At 39.9% G+C, this 23,294-nt stretch overlaps 1 protein-coding gene across 2 annotated transcripts in view; it reads right to left on the reverse strand.

Annotated features, from left to right (window-relative positions):
• The window catches only part of LOC132285641 (probable alpha-mannosidase At5g13980), a 111,547-nt gene that overhangs the window by 13,731 nt on the left and 74,522 nt on the right, over window positions 1-23,294 (reverse strand). The window contains exons 20-23 of one of the 2 annotated variants that reach the window (XM_059787835.1): window positions 17,929-17,976; window positions 17,675-17,794; window positions 17,429-17,494; window positions 11,192-11,227 (exon numbers count right to left, since the gene is read on the reverse strand). In XM_059787835.1, coding sequence (XP_059643818.1) covers window positions 11,192-11,227; window positions 17,429-17,494; window positions 17,675-17,794; window positions 17,929-17,976 — 270 coding nt within the window. The remainder of the gene's footprint in view (window positions 1-11,191; window positions 11,228-17,428; window positions 17,495-17,674; window positions 17,795-17,928; window positions 17,977-23,294) is intronic. The other variant, XM_059787836.1, reaches the window with a different exon arrangement.

Genomic DNA, 23,294 nt, shown 5'->3' on the forward strand with positions numbered 1-23,294 from the left:
CTACCTCTGCAACTTCCGGCCAAAAAAAAAAAAAAAATTTAACGAACCTCTCCTCTGTAAATCAAGACGGCAGATCTAATGACGAGCTCGCTGACAACCAAAAAGAAGCTGCCGGCAACGAAGATGACGAACGATGCAGATCTGACGACGACGAATGACGATGCAAATCTGATGACGGTGAACGAGGAGTTGCCGGCGACAAACGAAACACCAACACCACAATCGTGATTCCGATCTTAAACCACACAATTACAGACCGTCACACCCATGAATTCGTAGAGCTCTAATACCATGTTCTTTATCATGAGAGACAGAGAGAAGGAGAGAGAGAACTTGTACTATATTTCACACATACACACTTACAAACCTAATAAGCCTATATAGGCTTATATAAAGGATACAAGTCACCTTAATAACACAAAGGCCCTACTAACATAATGTAATTACATAATGGCCCAACATATATATATATATATATATATATATATATATAACATTCTAACACCCAAGTTGAATTAAGAATCATGACAGAAAAGTAAACACACCACACAAAGAATACAAAGATTTGTACGTGGTTCGGTAATAGCCTACATCCACGGTCGGGATCCGGCGAAAGTTGTCACTACGTGTAAAATCGGAGATTACAAGATTTCAGCCCCTCACTCTGTTTCTGTACGAATTCCAGAGTCTTTCTCCCTCAATCTCTTAAGTCTCAACCCACAACATATGTACCTATTTATAGAGTTACAAACATAATTCCTTGTTGGACAAGGATTACAATTCCTTAGAGGCCAAGACTTGCCAAATAAGAAATTACCTAATAGAAGCAACTCTAAAATAGAATCCTAATTAGAGTAAGAATTTGAGACACAATTTCCAACAATAAGCCATCAGATTACCATGAATCTAGTGGTTTTAAACAAACCTGTCAAAAAGATATTAGGTCTCTTGAAAACCTAAATGGTCATCACACCCCAAGCAAGCAAAAAATAAATCGGATCTCACCCACAGCCCCACATCCAAGCAACATCCCCATCGTCACACCCCAAGCAAGCATTATCTCCATCGTCACACCCCAAAAAGAATCTTTATCGTTCCCTCAAATCTCTGTATTTCTCCCACTCTCAAATCGATCAGCTTGGGTGATGTATAACTCTCTTCTCTCTTTCTCACTCTCCCTTCTATCTTTCTGCAACTATGGTGACACTTGTGGTTGAGATATCAGTGGTAAACCGAGAAATCAGAACGATCAAACATGTGTATACACATATTTGTATATGTATATAAATTTGTATAAAAAAAATGTATATATCTGATTTTACATATATATTCTCCCTATTTACACGTGATTGTGCATATAGATGTGTGATTTTATGAATATACGAGTCGAGCCCGAACTCGGCCTAGCCAAGCTCCTCTGAGCTAAACCCGAGCAAGCCTCTGAGTTTGGCGAGCCGAGCCCGAACAACCCAAAGCTCAGCTCATTTGCAGCCTTACGAGATGAATCAAGTTGTCCTTGGATTATTTAATGTGATTTATGTGCATAGGAACCCTTAAAATCACTCCTATTATGTTCTCATATCAAGATTCTGTCAAGGAGTAATTTAAGGGTTCCTATAATAATATTCTCCAACACTGTCCAAGAAGTACATCGATATGATTAAATAGCTAGTACCCTGAGAAAAAAGGTCACCATGCTTCTTCCAAAATCATCTAGAATTTGAAGTTACTTCCCGCATTGTGACAATGATAAACTCTGCAAACTACTGCATGACATCAATTCGTTTTTATTGGGCGAAAATATAGGGATTTGATTTGATCTTAATTTGATTTTATATGATATTATTTTCATCATTTGCCTATTAGAGGCATAGGATCAGTGATTTGATTTACTTTCCACTTATATAATATTCAGTTTGTAATATAAATTAGGAGCATGGCTAATGAGAATTTGTGGCTTATAAGAGCCTTTTACATTCAATTTGGTATTAGAGCCAAGAACACGGAACACTCCATTGCTTGATCTCTACTTCATATTCTCTTGGTTCATCCTCTCCTTTTTTTTTGTGTTCTTTAAATTTTTCAGTCACCAACCACTAAACCACACCCAAGCAAACCAAACCCCTTCGGAGGTATGTCTTCTTCCCTCCATCGCTTCATGTGGTAGAGGGGTATCTCTCTAAACCAATGACCGGCTCGGTCGTTATGTGCTGTTGACGAATTGTCCAGCCTTTTTGACTTCCGCAAGGTCAGTACATGCTGTTGACAAATTTTTCGGCCGAGTTTCACTCTTATAGACAGAGCTGCTCACTTGGAAGACTTTTCCAACCCTTGTGACTTGCAGACAACAGTATTTACAATCTGCAATTCGGTAAGAATCTGCGATTTGATTCTATATCATCACAATCTGAGAAATGGAATCTATTCAGACTAAGGATAATGCATCCTATGCGCATTGTTCCCAAGCCCAAAGGATTACTACAATTTTATTAAATTGGAAAATTTTCCATCTTAGTCGAGATCAGTGAGACTTTATTTAGGGAGTCGGGGTAAAATTGGATATTTATTGGGCACTACTAAAAAACCAACACCTGTTGAACCAACGTTTACACAATAGGACATTGATAATTGTACCATTCTTTGGTTATTCAATTGTATGGATCAGTGTATTTATAATATGTTTATGTATCATGAAACTGTACACACCTTATGGACTGCTCTCACTAAGACTTATGCTCATGCTTGTAATGAAGCCTGGATCTATGAGTTGATCGAGATATCTCATGAGCTACCCAAGACGATTTGAAGGTGTCAATTGCAGATTACTTTGCCTTCCTTCAGTCACGTTAGGAGGAACTTGCTCACTATGAGTCCCTTGGTGATATCTTAGCAAAGGCTGTAGGGATTATTAAAGGCTAGACACGAGCCCCATTAGATTTATCAGTTTCTTATGGGACTCCGTCCAGAATTTGAGGCCCCTCGTGCTCAAATTCTGAATAATACACCTCTAGCCTCTCTTTTTGAGGCTTTTGCTATTATTGATGGGGATGATCGTCAATGTCAGGTTACACCTTGCTCTTGCTACAGTTCCTGCACCTGACAATGATCAGATGGCATTAGTCGCTTCTTCTAGACCATCTGGTACTCGCAGTTGTGGCCGTGGCAGTAATTGTGGAAGGGGGAGTTCTACCATATGTGCACACTGTGGAAAAATTGGTCATGCTAAGGATAGGTGCTTCCAACTCTACCCACATCTCAGATCTAGCAGCACTACAACTTCTTCTATTGCTGCTATTGTCGAGTCCTTTGGTGCCCATGAGCCACTTGCTCCTCCGCCTAGATGTATTGATATGCATCAGTTGCATACACAAATTGGGTTTATTATCTAAGATCATTTATCATAGGCATCTCTCCCTTAAGCTACATCAGCTCACTTAGGTACCATCCCTTCAGCTACATCAACTGTAGCTCACTTAGGTACCCCATCTGCATTCCATGCTTCTCAATCTGGTATTGTTCCTCCAACTTGGGTCATAGATTCAGGTGCTTGTAATCACATGACTGGTGAGTCTCGATATTTTTCAGATATGGAAGCATCCTCTAGGCAGGTAGGCCTTGCTGATGATTCTTTTACACCGATCATTAGTAAGGGTACTGCCCTTTTATCTCCTGATTTATCTTTACAGTCTATTCTTCATACGCCTAACCTTTCCCTTAACTTATTATCTGTTAGCCGTTTAACTCGTTCCTTGGCCTGCTCAGTGACTTTCTTTCTTGAACACTGTGTTTTTCAGGACCTAGCTAGGAAGAGAATTTTTGGTAGGGGGTATGAGAGGGACGGGCTGTACATCTTTGGGACATCAACAATTTTTGCACATGCTTCTGTATTACCGGACTATGGAAGGCATTCTTTTACGAACTAAACTCTTGATTTATGGCATGCTCGTCTAGGACATCTTTGTTTCCTGCATTACGAACAGTTTATAGAACCCATCAGTTTTGGTGCGTTGTGTGTGAGCTTTCTAAACACACGCACCTCTTATATTTCGTGCATGCGTCGTAGTCCTTGTTTATTTGATCTTATTCATTCTGATGTATGGGGACCTTCTCCTGTTACTTTTTACCCTGGTCATAAATATTATGTGACGTTTATTGATGATTACTCTCGTTGTACTTAGGTTTATTTACTTAAGTCACGTTTTGAAGTATTGTCTACATTTATTTCTTTCTTACAAATGATTAAAACCCATTTTAATACTATTGTTAAAACCATCCAATCAGATAATGGGAGGGAATATATCTCTAATGATTTTCGGTCTCATCTTAATTAATTGGGGATTCTTCATCAGTTGACATGCCCTTATACACCAAAACATAATGGAGTGGCGGAACATAAAAACCGTCATCTCGTGAGTGTTGTTCGGTGTCTTTTACGTGGTATGCAGGTTCCTCAATATTATTGGAATATGGCAGTTCTCACTGCAGCTTTTTTTATTAATCGAAGCCCTAGTCGAACTTTAAGGGGTAAGGTTCCATTACATATTTTGCGACCAAACAACACCTTTTCCCTTATTACTCCTCGTGTTTTTGGATGTACATGTTTTGTTCAGGACCGACATCCTACACGTACAAAGCTTGACGATAAAGCTATTCGTTATGTTTTTCTGGGTTATTCGACTATGTCGAAAGGGTACCATTGTTATGACCCTAGTACTCGTCAGATATATTATTCTCTTGATGTCACTTTTTTCGAAGATGTTCCCTTCTTTGGCACAACTTTTTTGCAGGTTCCGTCTTCTTCTACTCCATCAATGACTTTCTCACCCCTGGCTCGGTTCTATCCTCAACATCTCATCCTATGGCTCAGCCCGAGCTTCGCGTATACACTCGTCGCCCACAAGATCCCCCTCATGCTACACTGCCACTGTCCTCTTGTGGTACAGGCAATCCTAACCCTGCTATTCCCAATTCTACTTCAGATCCTACCTTGCTTACTTCTACTATCGATCCTGCATCACCTACTTCTGATTCTGATTTGCCTATTGCTCTCCGCAAAGGTAAAAGGACTTGTGTGACTAATCATCCTATTGCCTAGTTTGTTTCTTATAAGGGACTTTCACACAATTACCGGGCCTACCTTGCAGCCACCTCGGCTATTTCCATCCCTCGAACTGTATCTGAGGCTTTACAAGACCAACATTGGACAACAGCCATGGCTGCTGAGATGGATGCCTTGTAGAAAAATAAGACATGGGAGCTTGTTACTTTACCACAAGGAGAGAGGACTGTTGGCTGTAAATGGGTATTTACAGTCAAATATAAACCAAATGGTATTGTTGATCGCTATAAAGCTAGGCTGGTTGCGAAGGGCTTTACACAAACTCCACGGAAGGACTTTAATGCCACTTTTGCTCCGGTCATCAAGCTGACTATTGTCTGCCTTTTTATTTCCTTAGCGGCTTGCTACTCTTGGCCTCTTCACTAGTTAGATGTGAAGAATGTCTTTCTTAATGGGGATTTGACAGAAGAAATTTATATGGATCCTCCTCCTGGTTGTCGGCTTCAAGGGGAGTATTCTGGGAAAGTGTGTTGCCTTCTAAAATCCTTATATGGACTGAAGCAGTCACTTGGGGCATGGTTTCACTGATTCAGTGATGTAGTTATTTCTATGGGTTTCACTCGATGTCACTCAGATCACACATGCTTCTTCCGTCATAGTCCAGAAAATCATTATGCCGTTCCGTTATCTTAGTATATGTTGATGACATAATTGTCACAGAAAATGATGCATCTTTCATTAACAAGGTAAAAATAGACCTTGGGTAGGCTTTTGAGGTTAAAGACTTAGGTCCTCTTCGACTTTTTCTTGGTATTGACATTGCAAGCTCTAGGCATTGCATTTCGCTCTCTCAGCGGAAGTATACATTAGACCTCCTACAGGGCACTAGTATGTTTGGGTGTCGTTCTACTTGCTCTCCTATAGATTCGACGCATCAGCTTCATGCCGAGTCTAGAGACCTTCCAGATCCGTCTGCTTATCAACGCCTTATTGGCCGTTTAATTTATCTAACAAACACTAGACCCGATCTCACATTTGCGATTAGTGTTGAGCGTTAGTTCATGTATGCTCCTCAAACCTCTCACTTAGATGCAGTATACCGAATTTGTCGGTACCTCAAGTCCTGCCCAGGACTTGGTCTATTCTACAAATCCATACCACAACCTCTTATCTTGTGCTACACCGATGCTAACTGTGTCGGATCTCTGACGTCGCTCTACTTCAGGTTTCTGTACTTTTCACAGGGGCAATTTAATTTCTTGGAAAAGTAAGAAACAAAGCATTGTGTCTCGTTCTTTTGCAGAGGCAGAGTACCGTGCCATGGCTCAGGGCACATGTGAGATCCTATGGCTTCGTTCCCTATTGACTGAGCTAGGATTCCCTGTATTTAGTTCATCAACTCTCTTCTATGATAGCTGGTTTGCTATTATGCTCGCATCTGACTCAGTTCTTCATGAGAGGATGAAGCATATTGAGGTTAATATTCACTTTCTCAGGGAGAAAGTGCGATGTGGAGTTATCCATACTTCCTTCATTTATTCTACTAATCAGCTTCCGATATGTTCACAAAGTTAGTAGGACAATCTGCTCTTTACTCCGGTATTAGCAAGCTGGGCTTAGTTGATATCTTCGCTCTAGCTTGAAGGGGAGTATTGGGAGAAAATATAGGGATTTGATCTGTATTGGGAGTATCTATAGGGATTGGATTTGATCTGATCTTAATTTGATTTTACATGATATTATTTTCATCATGTGCCTATTAGAGGCATAAGATCTGTGATTTTATTTACTTTCCACTTATATAATATTCAATCTGTAATATAAATTAGGAGCATGGCTAATGAGAATTTTTGCCTTACAAGAGCCTTTTACATTCAATTGTATCATTCATTAAACTTCATGTGTTGACACACCCTAGCAGAATGGTGTAGCCAAGCGTAAGAGTCGACATCTCTTAGAAGTTGCTAGATCATTACTCTTTGCTATTAATGTTCTAGGGAGATGATGTCCTTACAACATCATGTCTCAATAATAGAATGCCTTTTAAAAGTCCTTCAGTTCCAGACCCCTCTTCAGTCCCTGTCCAAAACACACTTTATTCTAACTCTTCTTCACATCCTACCCAGCTTGTGTCTGTTATGCATATATTCACAAACAACACCTGAGTAAACTGGATCCGAGAGCACTCAAGTACATTTTCTTTGGGTACTCTCCCACACAAAAAGGATACAAATGCTATCACCCTCCTTCAGCAAAGATGCTTGTTTCCATGGATGTTACTTTTGTTGAAGATCAGGCTTACCATTCAAGGGGAGATTCAGACACTTCCCTTCAGGGGGAGAAGGAGACGAAGAGAAGTCTTGGGATGTGCTACCTCTATTATCATTTACTGGAACTTCTGTACCGACTTCAAATGGACTTCTTGAGCTATACAGATTGGTATACTCAAGAAGGGAGAAGACACAGGCAACTCAACCACCTTTTGATCAACCCAATGACCAATTAGGCGCTCCTGTGACAGGTAGTCCTAAGGTAGTTCCTTCTTTTGAACTCTCTATTGAAACTCAACTCAGTTACCTATTGATCAACTTTATGAGTCACACGACGATACTCAGTTAGTTCTTGAGAATCAGGCTCGTTATCCCCCTCGGGAACGAAAACCTCCATCTCGTTACGGCTTTCCAATTGTAAAATATCACATATCTCATTATGTGTCTTCACATCTTTTATCTTTATCTTATAAAATATTTGCAAACCAGTTGTATTCCGTGTCTATCCCTGATAAGTTATAGGAAGTTGTTGACAACCCTAAGTGGAAGATGCTATGATTGATGATATGGAATCTTTATAGAGAAACTGTACATGGGAACTAGTTGAGCTACCAATTCCTTGGAGGGAGTGTGTGTGAGTACCAACTAGGAAAAAAAATTAGTTGAGCTACCAGAGGAAAAGAAGGCAGTTGGTTGCAAGTGGGTGTTCACAATGAAGAATAACGCAAATTGTTCTGTAGAGAGGTTCAAGGCAAGATTGGTAGCTAACAGATAGATTATCAGGAAACATTTGCACCAGCGGCAAAGATAATTACTATTAGGGTCCTCTTATCCTTGGTTGCAAACCTGGAGTGGCCTCTTCAGCAGTTTGATATTGTTCAAACTGACGAGAGAGAGAGAGAGAGAGATGATGGAGGCTGCAATTGTATTATATATATATATATTAACTATAAGACAAAAGAAGCTTATATACAGGTACAAGAATGAGCTAATTACATAATGACCCTACCAACTCTATGTAATTACAGCATGACCTAACATAAATATATATACACACATAAATATTCTAACACTCCCCCTCATGTCGGAGAATATATACCAAATAATCCCAGTTTGGAACAAATAGTCCTTAACCGGTTATAACCCAATGCTTTGGTAAACATATCTGCTAATTGATCTTCAGACTTTACAAATGGAGTAGAGATGCTCCCACTTAATATTTTTTCTCGAATGAAGTGACAATCAACTTCAATATGTTTGGTCTCTCATGAAACATAGGATTTGATGCAATTTGAACAGCTGCTTGATTATCACAGAACAATGGAATAGGAGTTTCAACTGTCAACCCAAGTTCTTTTAGAAAATGTTGTATCCATGTCAACTCACTAGTGGTATGGGCCCTGTACTCAGCTTCAGCATTAGATCGAGCTACCACCGTTTGCTTTTTACTTCTCCATGTAACAAGATTTCCCCCTACAAATGTACAGTAGCCTGTAGTAGATCTCCTATCTGAAGGAGAACTAGCCCAGTTAGCATTTGTAAAACCTTCCACCCTGAGATGACCATTTGATTTATATAGCAACCCAAAACCTGGAGCTTGCTTGAGATATCGAATAATCCGAAGAACAACATTCCAATGTGACATTCTAAAAGCTCCCACGAATTGACTTACAACACTAACTGCATATGAAATATCAGGTCGACTGATTAGTGAGATAAATTAATTTCCCAACAAGGCGAAGAAATCTGCCCGGGTCATTAAATAGATCACCCTCATTAGGCACAAGTTTTGTATTTGAATCCATAGGAGCAGCAACCGGACGACCACCTAACATACCCGTTTCTTCTAATAAGTCCAACACATATTTTCTTTTTCTTTTTCTCATAATTACCAACACATATTTTCGTTGAGATAAACTTATACCTTCCTTGGATCTAACAATTTTAATACCTAAGAAATACCTTAGTTTACCCAAGTCTTTAGTGTGGAATCGATTTTGCAGAAACAACTTCAACTTGGCAATGCCTTCAAAATCATCACCTATGATCACAATATCATCTACATACACCACAACAAAAATGAAGCCAGCTTTAGTGCGCCGGTGAATACCGAATGATCGGTCTGGCATCTGCTATGACCAAATTCTAATGCCGCCTTAGAGAATTTTCCAATCCAAGCCCGTAGAGATTGTTTCAATCCATACAGGGCCTTTTTAAGGCGACAAACAGTATGACGATACTCCCCCTGAGCAACAAACCCAGGTAGTTGCTCTATATAAACTTCTTCAACCAAGTCACCATGTAATAAGGCATTTTTGACATCCAATTGAAACAACGGCCAGTTACAATTGGCAGCAATGGAAATAAGTACCTGAATAGAATAAATCTTAGCAACAAGGGAAAAAGTCTCATCATAATCAACACCACAAGTCTGAGTGAACCCTTTTGCCACAAGACGAGCCTTCAATCACTTAATAGACCCATCGTGAAGGTATTTAATAGTGTAGACCCACTTACAACCAACCGGTTTGGAGCCCGGATGTAAGGGAACAAGATCCCATGTCCGATTACGGTGAAGGGCATCCATTTCATCTACCTTAGCGCCAATCCGAATTAGAGAGAGCATCTTGCAAAGTCTTGGGAATAAAAGTAGCAGACTCTTTGGATACAAAACAAGATAAAGAGGATGGAACATTACTGTAGGAAACAAAGTTAGAAATAGAATGTGCAGTAAAGCAATAGGCAAATCATCAGGCATAGTAGGTGGCGTCGGATCCGAAGACTCTGAAGGATATGGAGGGAGCGAAGTAGGTGGTCGAGGTTGCCAAGTATAAACCTGCAATGGGACAACGGAGCGAGGAGGTACGGGAGCAGGGAATAAAGAGGGAAAAGTTGGCATAGGTGACTTAGGAGTAATATCGAGAGGAGTAGAATCAGAAAAATATGAGAGAGACTCAGAAAAAGAGACATCAACACTAGTGAAATAGTGTTGAAAATGAGGACTTTAGCAACGATAACCCTTCTGAGTGTGAGAATACCCAAGAAAAACACACTTGGTGGCACGAGGGTCGAGTTTGTCAAGACCAGATCCAAGGTTATGGACATAACACACACATCCAAAGACCCGAAGAGTACGATTAAACGACGCGGAGTTGGGAAATAGAACAGAATGAGGAGATTTCCCTTGTAAGATCGACTAGGGCATCCGATTAATAAGATGACAGGCCGTAAGAACAACATCACTCCAAAAACGTTTGGGAACATGCATATGAAATAAAAGGGAAGGGCACACTTCCAGGAGATGATTATTTTTACGTTCAGCTACTCTATTTTGTTGAGGAGTATAAGTACAAGATGATTGATGAATGATGCCTTTAGCATGAAAATAAGTCTCAAAAGGGGCCGAGAAATATTCTTTGCCATTGTTAGAACGTAAAACTTTAATGGAACACCCAAATTGAGTTTTTATTTCTTTTCAAAATATTTGAAAAATAGAGAATAACTCAGAATGAATTTTCATTAAAAACAACCAAGTCATACGAGAATGATCGTCTACAAATGTCACAAAATAACGAAATCCATTAATAGAAATATGTTTTATTGGTCCCCATACATCTGAATGAACTAACTGAAAAGGACTAGCAACACTATTAGTAGCTCTAGGTTTGAAGGACACACGACAATGCTTACTAAGCTGACCTACTTCACAAGACATGGACTCAACACGACTAAGACTGGGTACTTGACGCTGTAAAACTGATAATAATGGGTGGCCGAGAAGACAGTGCCACTGGAAAGAAGACAAAGATGAGTGAAGAGCCGTGGGAAATGGTGCAAAATCAAAGTAATACAAGCCACCTACTTCATGTTCCGTACCAATCTTCTTCATCGTCAGATCCTGAAAAATACAACATGTGGGATAAAATGTAACAAAGCAATTAAGAGATTTAGTAAATTTACTAATAGACATCAAATTAAAAGGGAATTGAGGAACATATAATACAGAGGAGAGGGACATAGAAGAAGTGAGATGAGTAGTTTCTAAACCCAAAACTTTAGTTGATGAGCCATTTAGCAAGAGTAACACTTTGAGAGGAAGGAACAGAATGAAAATCAGATAAGAGATGAGAACTACCAATCATGTGATCGGATGCGCCAGAGTCAAGAATCCAGGGACTCTGACGAGAGGACAATAGTGGTGCACTACCTGATTGGGCAAAGGAAACCATGAAAAATGAGGTGGAAGGCCATTATTGAGACATAAGATGAGCATACTCATCGCGGGGAATCGTGACCATGGCAAGCTCAACAGCCAAGTGTGAAGTAGTTGATGTGGCAAAGAAAGAAGAATCCTTTTTATTAAAGGTCGAGTGATGTGCATAGGGAGAAGGTGGCGGTTTCCCATGAAGAGCCCAACAATAATTGACAGTGTGATTAGTAAGACTGCAGTGAGTACAGAGTTTCGAGTCTCTACCTCTGCCACGACCATGGCCACGGCTATGGGTAAAACGACCGCCACTGCCACGAGAAGAATGAAAGCCACCCTGGGAGACAACTAATGTAGAATTTTCACTGCTAGGAGGAGCAATGACACCACTTGAAGCACCCCCTGAAGCACCACTAGATAGAGTAGCAAGCTGGAGTCTGGATAACATATCAGGAAGAGTGGAAAGTGCTGGGCTACCCAAAATCTGTGCTCGAATAGGTTCATACTGTGGTGATAACCCTTTTAGAACACGAACAACATTAAAATCCTCACGTTGTTATTGCATACTCTTCACATCAAAGGTGATGGGCTGATACAAGTTCATTTCTTCACAAATTCCCAATGCCCGTGAGAAGTATTCTTCTAGACTTTGAGTACCTTGCTAGAGGTCAAAGTATTGTCTGTACACCTCATAAATTTTGGTGATATTACCGGTACCGGAATATAACTGTTGGAGACGGTTCCATATCTCCTTGGTAGTGTCCAAATACAACAGTTATATTGGAGCACATAAGGTTTAGTACAATTCAACATTAAAGAAATAATCTGAGCATCCCTTTGCTCCCATGAACTGAAATCAACATCACTGTCTTTAGGTTTATCCTTAACCAAATGAGTGCCAAAGCCTTTGGCTTTCAAGAAAATTGCTACTGACTTGGCCATAAAACGTAATTCTTGCCATTAAGTTTTACTGAAGTCATGAGAGGATTGAAGGAAGCAGAGGAAGATAAAAAGTTTGAATTGGTAGCTATGGAGAAGAGAAGTTGACAAAATAAATTATCGAACCTAGGAAAAAAAATTTGGCCGAATCTGTATTCGGATCGAATCTAGTCAAACGGGTCGAATCTGGGTAAATGGGTAGAATTAGAACTAGATCTCTACAACCCTGATTTTAGTAGACCAACGTTGGGATAGCATAACTGTGTTTTGAATATCCCTAACCTGGTTTGGGATAACAGAACCCTGTAGCCAAACACAGTTGTTCTTCTTTACAAACTCATAGACGGCGGCAAGCACACAGCGCCGGCGATGGCAATCCAATCATAAGCAGCAGCAAATCAACAAGAAGCGACACCACACTGAACAAAACCTCTGCAACTTCCAGCCAAAAATAAGAATCGATGAAGCCTCACCTCTGCAAATAACAATGGCAAAATCAATTTCTTATGGTGATGACACAACTCACGATAGCCACCGGCGACCCAGCAACGAGCAGCAACGACGATAAAAGACGGCGAGCTCGCCGACAGCCAGAGCGGCAATAACACAAGCAACCAAACGGGGCTTCAGATTTTTCCAACCTTGTTTTTCTCTTTCCTCCCCCATCGACGTGTGGACCAGCTTTATTTTGGTACTATGAGTGATTCTAGTAGCCAAAAGGACACTTTATCTTCGGGCCGTGGCCGCACTTCCACAATAGCAGATACTATTAGTGGGTATACTACTCCATAGATTGTTGTCCCTCTTGCTTCAACTCCTCCTAGACCATCTTTTCAGGACTTCAAACAGTTAAAGCCCCAGATTTGTCAGCTTCATCACGAGCAGTTCGGAGCTTTATCTACCAGGCCAGCTCTTTTACTCCCACGACTACTATAGCTACAACTACTCCTTCTGCTTATCATGTTAAAGCAGGAAAACCTACTTGGGTTCTGGATTCGGAGCTAATGATCACATGACTAGTGAGTTGTCATTATTTTCTACTCCCGTTACCCCTGTTAATTAGGCTGTTAGTTTAACTGATGGGTTAACCACCATTATTCGTAGCAAAGGAGATGTTCATTTATCCCCTGATATTATTTTTCCATCTGGTCTTTATGCTCCTAACTTTGCATTTAATCTTTTATCTGTTAGCAAACTTGCCAAAACACTAAATTGTGCAGTGATTTTCTTTCCTCATTACTGTGTTTTTAAGGACTTGTGTTCGAAGAGGATTTTGGCAGGGGAAATGAGCACGATGACCTCTACTACTTTAGGGATCCTCCACTTGCTTCAGGCCTTCAAGCCTCTATTCTTCCATTTCCAGGTCTTATGATTTTTCTTTTCAGACTTTAAGTTTATGGCATGCTCGCCTTGGGCATGTAAACTTTCAGTATTTATGTCTACTTTTCCCTTCATTAATAACAGCTTGCAAGGATAATAAGTTTCAATGTGAGATTTGTGAGCTTTCTAGACATACTAGAAACAGTTATATTTTTCATATGCATCGTGCACCTAATATGTTTGATCTCATACATTCTGATGTGTGGGGTCCTTCTCCTGTTACTGCATTTTCGGGGCATCGTTATTATGTCACATTCATTGATGATTATTCCCGTTGCACATGGGTATATTTACTTACAAGAAATTTGAAGTTTTTCCCTTGTTCACTCAATTCCTCCAAATGATTAAAACTCAATATAAAACTGTTGTTAGGAATATTAAGTTTGACAATGGTCGTGAATATGTTTCGAATGAGTTTCGGTCTCAACTTAACCAACAGGGTATTCTTCATCAGCTTACTTGTCCATATACCCTTGAACAGAATGGTGTTGCAGAGCATAAAAATCGCCAACTAATGTCAGTTGTTCGATGTCTTTTAAGTGGTACGAATATGCCAAAGTCACACTGGCACATTTCGGTTCTTACAGCTATTTTTCTCATTAATTGTACCCCTAGTAGAGTCTTAAATGGTAAGGCCCCTTACAAATACTCCAGCCTGATATTACTCTTTTTTTCCATCATGCCTCGAGTGTTTGGATGTACATGTTTTGTTCAAAATCGTAGCCCTTCTCATACTAAACTTGACGACAAGGCCATTAAATGTATCTTTTTAGGATACTCTTCCATGTTAAAAGGTTATCGGTGTTATGATCCAGTACACAAACACAAGTATCATTCTCTTGATGTCACCTTTCATGAGCATACCCATTTTATGGTTCTAACACTATCTTGTAGGAAACTTTTACTCTCGATCAAGAGGCTTCTCCTATTGCCCGTCCTCTTCCTATTTTTCAAGAAGAGTCTTCTCTTGTGGTTTCCTCACCCCCTTTGCAGGTCTATTCACGCCGCCCTCGTGCTCCGCCTCCACTGCCTTCATCTTCCTCAGATTCAGGTTCAAGTACATCTCTATCTCCTTTACATTGCCCTGACCCTGTTCCTGTTCCTGAGTCTCGGTATCCCACTCGGAACCGCAAACCCCCTGCTTGATTTGGATTCATTTATAGTACTGATCATCCTATTTCGCAGTATATCTTTATGATGGTCTTTCAGGGTCTTACCAAGCCTTTCTAGGCAAACTTGATTCCATTTTCATTCCCCGAAAGTTATCTGAGGCTCTCCGGAATCCAAATTGGATGTTTGCTATGAAGGTAGAAATGGATGTTTTGCAGCATAATGAAACATGGGAACTTGTATCTCTCCCTCCTGGTGAAAAGATAGTTGGTTGCAAATGGGTATTCAGTGTCAAATATCTGGCTGATGGCTCTATCGATCGGTATAAAGCCCGTTTGGTGGTCAAAACGTTTACTCAAATTCCTGGTAAAGACTTTAATGATACCTTCGCTCCGGTGGCTAAATTGACCTCAGTTTGTTTGCTTGTCTCCCTAGCTGTCTCTCACAATTGGCCTCTTTATCAGCTTGATGTGAAGAATGCTTTCCTTAACGGTGATCTTCTTGAGACTATTTATATAGATCCTCCACCCGGTTTTCAGGTTGAGGGGGAAAGGTCTCTCGATTGCGGAAGTCTTTGTATGGATTAAAACAATCTCCCAGAGCTTGGTTCAGCCACTTCAATGATGTAATTCTATCCATGGAGTTTGTTAGATGCCATTCTAACCATACATGTTTTATCCACCGTTCCTCCACTGGTTAATGTATCATTCTGCTGGTCTATGTTGATGATATCATCATTACTGGCAATGACATCCTTAGGACTGCTCAAGTAAAGCTTCAATTGGCTAAAGCTTTTAATGTGAAAGACCTTGGGCAGCTCAGATATTTAATGGGAATTGAGGTTGCTAAATCTAAGCAGGGTATCTCTTTATCGCAAAGGAAGTATGTCTTGGATCTTCTTCGAGACACGGGTATGCTTGGGTGTAAACCTACTTCCACTCATATGGATCCTAATTTGAAGATCTCGGCTGAGTCCGGAGATCTCCTTTCTGATCCCTCACAGTATAAGCACTTGGTAGGAAGATTGATTTATCTTACCAACACCCGTTCTGATTTAGCTTTTGCGGTTAGTGTTGTGAGCCATTTTATGCATGCTCCTCGTACAGCTCATATGGATGCGGTATATCATATTCTTCGATATCGTAAGTCCTGCCTAGACTTGGATTATTCTATTCTTCTAGGAAGCAGGTTAGGTTATCCTGTTTCAATGATGCAGACTATGCTGGGTCCTTGACAGACGTTCCACATCTAGTTTCTGTACTTTCTATGGAGACCATCTTATATCCTGGAAAACTAAGAAACAACCTATAGTTTCGAGATCTTCAGTAGAGGCTGAGTTTCGTGCCATGGCTGAGGGTACTTGTGAGATTCTTTGGCTTTGATCTTTCTTGGAGGAGCTAGGGCTAGGTGAAAACCAGTCCTCAGACTTGTTTTGTGATAAATAGTCAGCCATCATGCTTGCTTCAGATTCTGTTCTTCACGAGAGGACTAAACATATAAAGGTAGACATTCATTTTATCAGAGAGAAGGTTCATTCGGGAATTATCAAGCTATGCTTTGTTCATTCCTCTAATCAGTCGGCCGATGAGTTCACCAATTCTGTTTGTCTATCTTTGCTTCATTCCTCGATTACCAAGCTGGGCTTGATTGATATCTTCACTCCAGTTTGAGGGGGAGTGTTGAAATATTTTTATCATTATTATTTTTATTAGCTGTTTTTAGCCTTTTATTAGGTGTTTTATGTAAGATCCCTATAATCATAAGATCACATAGATAAGACCCACGTAATTATGGGATCCCGTAGATAAGATCCCCATAATCATGGGATCACGTAGATTTTGGCATATTTTCTGTCTTTCTTTGATTTGGTTTCCTTTCTTTGTACCCTATTCTTGTATATAAATATAGATCTTGGCTCTCGGTTTGAGTAAGCCAAAACCCAAAACTTCTTCTTTTGATCTGTATTGGGAGTATCTTTAGGGATTGGATTTGATCTGGTCTAAATTTGATTTTATATGATATTATTTTCATCATGTGCCTATTAGAGGCATACGACCAGTGATTTGATTTACTTTCCACTTATATAATACTCAGTCTGTAATATAAATTAGGAGCATGGCTAATGAGAATTTGTGGCTTACAAGAGCCTTTTACATTCAACTGTTTTCACAAGAAATTACTATTTTTTACATGTGAAAAGGTCTCATAAATTATTACCATAAAACCAAAATCTGAATCTACTCATTAAAATTTTCACCATAAGCCCAATGATATAACCCCTCCATCCTTAAAGAGGAGGGGAGGGGTTCGAGCCCAAGTGTGGGCAAAAAGTGTGTGCATGGGGTGTGAGTGTGTTTCTTGCCAATTTAAAAAAAAAAAAAAGATGATTTGACCATTACAAATAAGAACAATTATGAATTGAGGAACAAGAACTAAATAGTTCTAACTATAATAAAAACATACGGGGTAATAATTTCCTGCAACAGGTTGGTTCACTTCAAGGTCCCAGTCAGCTCTATAATCTCGAATCTGTCAAACAAAATAATTTCTTTTAGTCACCACAAATTCGTTAATTCCTCCATGTTTATAGTAACATGCAGACATTGTCCGAACTATTTAAGAATATGCTAGCAGAGTCAACTAATTAGTGAGGCATATCAAATAGCAGTATATGATAAAATAACTTCAAGATGTGGTTCTGCAACGTACCCGCTCAATGAAATCACGTCCATTAGAATCCGTGTAAAATGTCTTATTGCTTTTCATGGATGTAGTAATTTGGGTTACAACCTCTTTCCCAATTCCATCATCAATAGGTATGGGGCCAACCTACAATTCAGAATATTGTTCCTGAAAAGAGCTCCAAAATGAAACTACAATCTCTTTTCTATACGTTTTTTTTTTTCAGGGCCACTGAGAACATATGCAAACACATAAATAAAATTCAATGAAGATTAACTTACAATAAATTCAACTTCAGCATGCTCTTTTCCCTTGTACACTCTCGTGATCTGCTCATGCATGTAGAGTTATGTTAGTGAGAATGTCAAGAATGAAATTTCTAGGAGATCACAGTCCCAACATATCATATAATTGATAAATGGCAGAAAAAGTTATATTTCTTTCATATATCTCAAGGGTATTTATACAGAATACACAGACCTATTCAAGGTAAATCAACTATACAATTAATTTGACAACTAATACACGCTAACTCCTAATAGATAACAGCTGTAACTCTTAATAGATAACAACTGTACATTCAGCTGTAACTCTTAATAGATAACAGTTGTACATTCAGCTGTAACTCTTAATAGATAACAGCTGTACATTCAGCTGTACACGCTAACTCTCCCCCTCAAGTTGGTGCATAGATATCGTACATGCCCAACTTGGATAGTGATGTATGAAACGAGCCACTAGTAACACCATGAGTCATCATATCAGCTAGCTGGTTTGCACTCTTAATGTAAGGAACCTCTATCACACCAGAATCCAGGTTATCCTTGATATAGTTTCTGTCAAGTTCAATATGCTTAGTTCGATCATGTTGCACTGGATTATTAGCAATATCAATAGCTGCCGTATTATCACAAAAAATCAATATAGGTTTCTTTGGACCAAACCCAAGCTCACTTAAGAGAATCTTCAACCATGTAAGCTTCGTAATTGCATGATGAAGAGCACGGTATTCAGCTTCTGCACTAGACAATGATACCACATTCTGTTTCTTACTCCTCCAGGTCACCAAATTGCCTCCAACGAATGACACAAACCCTGAAGTAGACTTCCTATCCAACTTGGCTTCCGCAAAATTAGAATCTGTATAACCCACAATGTCTAGGTGTCCATGCCTGGAGAACATAATACCTTTACCTGGAGAGGACTTTAGATAAGCCAAAATACGATTCACTGCATTCATGTGTCGGTCACTCGAATTGTACATGAATTGACTCACAACACTAGCTGCATACGACAAGTTAGGCCTAGTGTGAGTTAGATAGATCAACTTCCCCACTAGTCTCTGATATCTCTCCTTGTTTGTCGGAATCTGATCAGGATAGATAGCTAAGCCATGATTTACTTCAATAGGAGTGTCTATACACACGCAGAGTTACCAGTTTAAGCCAAGAGATCTAATGAATACTTTCGTTGAGAGAGAAAAAGTCCCTGCTTGGACCGAGACACTTCAATGCCCAGAAAGTATTTCAGAACCCCCAACTCCTTCATTTCAAATTCCTTGGCCAAATAGCTCCAAAGCTTCTCTATCTCATTGGTGTTGCTACCTGTAACAATTATGTCATCCACATAAACGATAAGCAAAGTAATATCATCACCATTCCTCTTATAGAAGAGAGTGTGATATGCCAAAGCTTGCTTAAAACCATACTTCTTCATTGAGTAGCTCAACCTACCAAACCATGCTCTTGGTGATTGTTTCAACCCATATAAAGCCTTCTTTAGCTTGCATACCTTACCTCCTTCAGGTATAAACCCCGGGGGAGGATCCATATACACCTCCTCTATCAAATCACCATGAAGGAAGGCATTCTTCACATTAAACTGTTGTAATGGCCAGTCCAAATTAACTGCGAGAGAGAGTATAACTCGAACAGTGTTCATCTTGGCCACATGAGCGAAGGTCTCTTGATAATCAATCCCATAAGTCTAAGTGTATCCCTTGGCAACTAGTCTAGCCTTGTACCTCTCAACTGTCCCATCTAACTTATACTTCACTGTAAACACCCACTTACATCCCACTGTCTTCTTTTCCTGAGGTAACTCGACCAACTCCCAAGGAGAGTTCTTCAGGAGAGCCCTCATTTCCTCTACCATAGCAGCCTTCCACTTAGGATCTCCAAGGGCATCCTGAAAATGACTAGGAACAGACACAGAAGACAACTAAAGGGCAAAAGCTAGGTGAGTCTTAGACAGACGGTGATAGGAAACAAAATCAGAGATAGGATAGACAACATTAGAAGAAAATTTGGAGAAACCCAACCTATCAGGTTCTTTACGATCACGAAAAGGATACCTCCTACCCTGATAACCAACCTGTGGATTCAAGGCAGCAGTCTCCACAGAAGTTACAGGGTTAGAATTAATAGCTGAAGTTGAAGTTAAAGGAGAAGAAACATGTACCTCAGAGTTAATCCTAGAAGATTCATCCGATGGCATGGTAGTATCATCAAGAGGGGTACTAGAGTTAGAAGGAGGCGGCATGACAGTGGCATCCTTGTTCCTTCTCACATATACTTCTTTGAACAAGTGGGCTGGTCTTTCACCTATTTTTTCATCGAACTCAGTCTCCATATGATCAAGAGTATCTAAAGGTTCTCCTTTTTTTATAATAGCTGAATCCTCCTCTTTACCTGAAATCCACAACCTCTTTTCTTCCAGCCATAACCGTTCCTTTTCTTTATATGGGTTGAAACAATCACCAAGAGCATGGTTTGGCAGGTTGAGCTACTCAATGAAAGAGTATGGTTTTAAGCAAGCTTTGGCAGATCACACTCTCTTCTATAAGAGGAATGGTGATGATATTACTTTGTTTATCGTTTATGTGGATGACATGATTGTTACAGAGCTGAAAAAAAAAAAAAAAAAAGGAATTTCCGCTGCTTTCTTTTCTTTTCATTTCTTTTCTATTTTAACCTTACTTCTAAAGACCTGCAACAGCCGTCAGCAATCTTCTTTGTGCTGCTGCTACTTGTCTTCAATACCTCTTAGCCACGATCCATGGCAACCAAAACAACCACTGACTCTTCCTCTCTAACCGAAAATTCATCTGACAGCAAGAAGTTCTCCACGATGACTATTCACGAAACTTCTTCTCCCATTCCTATTAAATTGGATGGTGCTAATAATCATGTTTGGTCTCAGATTTTGGAGATACATATTGCTGGTAGACAGAAAAAAAGGGATATATCACAGGGAGAAAGGTTGCACCTGCAGAGGATGATCCAAGCTATGATGAATGGGAGGCTGAAGATGCCCTAGTCAAGTCTTGGCTTATCAATTCTATGACGGTAAATCTGATGTCCCACTTTGTGTAGTGTGGAACAGCCAGGGAGGTTTGGGATGCGGTAAAGAGAAGCTATCTTGATGTCTCTGATTCTTCTTAGGTTTATGAACTGATGAAGAAGTCCTTTCAATTGCGTTAAGATGGTCGGCCTTTTGTAGAGTACTACAATGAGCTGAACTCAATCTTCAAGGAACTTGAATATCGAAGACTAAATGATATGACGTGTGCAACTGATATTGAGAAACAGAGGAAGCGTATTTCTGAGGATCGGGTCTATATGTTTCTTGTAGGTTTGGATCAAGTTAGTAGTCGTGTTCTAGCTACCTCTCCTTTACCAAGCCTGGAAGAAGCATATTCTCTAGTTCATCGTGAAGCACAGAGACAGGTCACCATGGCAATAAAGGATCACTCAGAGGCCTCGACTCTTGCTGTCCAAAGGAGTTCCCGACCAGCTCCTCCTTCTACTGACTCTACTTCTCGTCTCTGCATTCACTGCACTAGTACGAGACATACGGTTGATGTTTGCTGGAAGAAACATGGTTATCCGGAGTGGTTCAAACTTAAGCAAGTTGAGAAGAACAAGAAATTTGCTCAGGTCGCTATCACCGACACTTCTCCATCTTCTGCTTCTCATGTACCTCGAGTGTCTTCTCAAGGAGGTAATTCTGGTTTGGCCTTTATTTCTACTGCTTCTAACACTTGGGTTATTGATTCAGGGGCTACTGATCATATGACTAGTAACTCTTCCATACTTGACTCTCTAATACCTTCACCTGTTAAGTCTGTTCAGGTTGCTAACGGGATTCCTATGCCAATTACAGGGGCTGGGAATGTCTCACTTTCTCCTACATTCTCCATGTCTTCAGTTTTACTTGCACCTAATCTCTCTAACAGCCTTCTTTCCATTAGCAAAATTACCGAAAAACTTAATTGCTCTGATACCAAATTGATAAATGGCAGAAAAAGTTATATTTCTTTCATATATCTTAAGGGTATTTATACAGAATACACAAACCTATTCAAGGTAAGTCAACTATACAATTAATTTGACAACTAATACACGCTAACTCCTAATAGATAACAGCTGTAACTCTTAATAGATAACAACTGTACATTCAACTGTACATTTAGCTGTAACTCTTAATAGATAACAATTGTACATTCAGCTGTCACTCTTAATAGATAACAGTTGTATATTCAGCTGTACACGCTAACTCATATTCTTCCAGATCTCTATAATTTCCAGAGATTATAAATCTTCATATGATCCTGCTCATTTACTCAATGGCATCTATATTGTCCAAGAACCACTGCATAAAGTTTTATCCAAATAGAATTCGCAAGGAGAGGGAAAGAGAGTTATAAAACATATTTCTTGAGCCGAAGCACACAACTTGTTGATCCACAAGGTTTATATACATCTAGGATTTCGGGCGATTTAGGGTTTCAGCATTACCGACTTTGGGTCACATGAACTAGGATATCGGCGAAGGCTAGGGCTTCAGTTTATGTTTATGGAGGACCAAACATCCTCCCATCAGCCCGTGGGAGCAGGGGGGTCCCATGAAACTTCCCCTCCTCAAACCACTTGGAGTAGCCCCTTAAATGACTCACTGTACTCTGTAGACCTTCGCGAATCTGGTGCATGTGGATGAAGGCAAGTCTGAAGAGATTGTCCATATCACCGATGAAGATGCTGCGTAGGAAGTCGAATACTGGTAGTTTTCAATTGTTGGTTACTTGTTAGGGAAGAGAACATACTTCCCATTCTTTTGAGACTAACGCATCTGGAAGAGAATGTTGTGGAGTATAAGATCATTATGCTGCAAAAGGGAATCTTCATGGTGCGGTTTGATAATCAATCTGAAGTTGACAAGATTTTGAAGTGTGTTCAACCGTATCAAGGTCATCCTATGATTCTCAAGCGGTGGAATAAGAATGTGAATTTGGAAAGGGATGTTCCGGGATTAGTTCCAATATCTTCAACCTTTTGATTTGGCCATTCATTGTAAAAGCCCCTCTGTGATATCTAAGGTCTGTTTGAAATTTGCAAAGCCAATATTCTTGGATGATATATCAGTCACAAGGATAAGGGAACATTCGTCAAAGTCATGGTTGAAGTAGATGTGCATGAAGAACTTCCAGAATTCATTCTAATCAGTTTGCATGGTAATGTGTGCGTTGTTTGTATTGAATATGATTGGAAACCCCAATTGTACAAGGCATACCATGGGATTGATTATGCAGAAAAGAACTGCCCTAAAAAGGTTGTTCAGAAGGACAAGACAGTAGGTGAGTGGGTGG

This window comes from Cornus florida, unplaced genomic scaffold, assembly GCF_030987335.1.
Source record: "Cornus florida cultivar Cherokee Brave unplaced genomic scaffold, ASM3098733v1 CherokeeBrave_3.0.0_Hap2_Chr11, whole genome shotgun sequence".
In the NCBI taxonomy this organism is placed as follows: Eukaryota; Viridiplantae; Streptophyta; class Magnoliopsida; order Cornales; family Cornaceae; genus Cornus; species Cornus florida.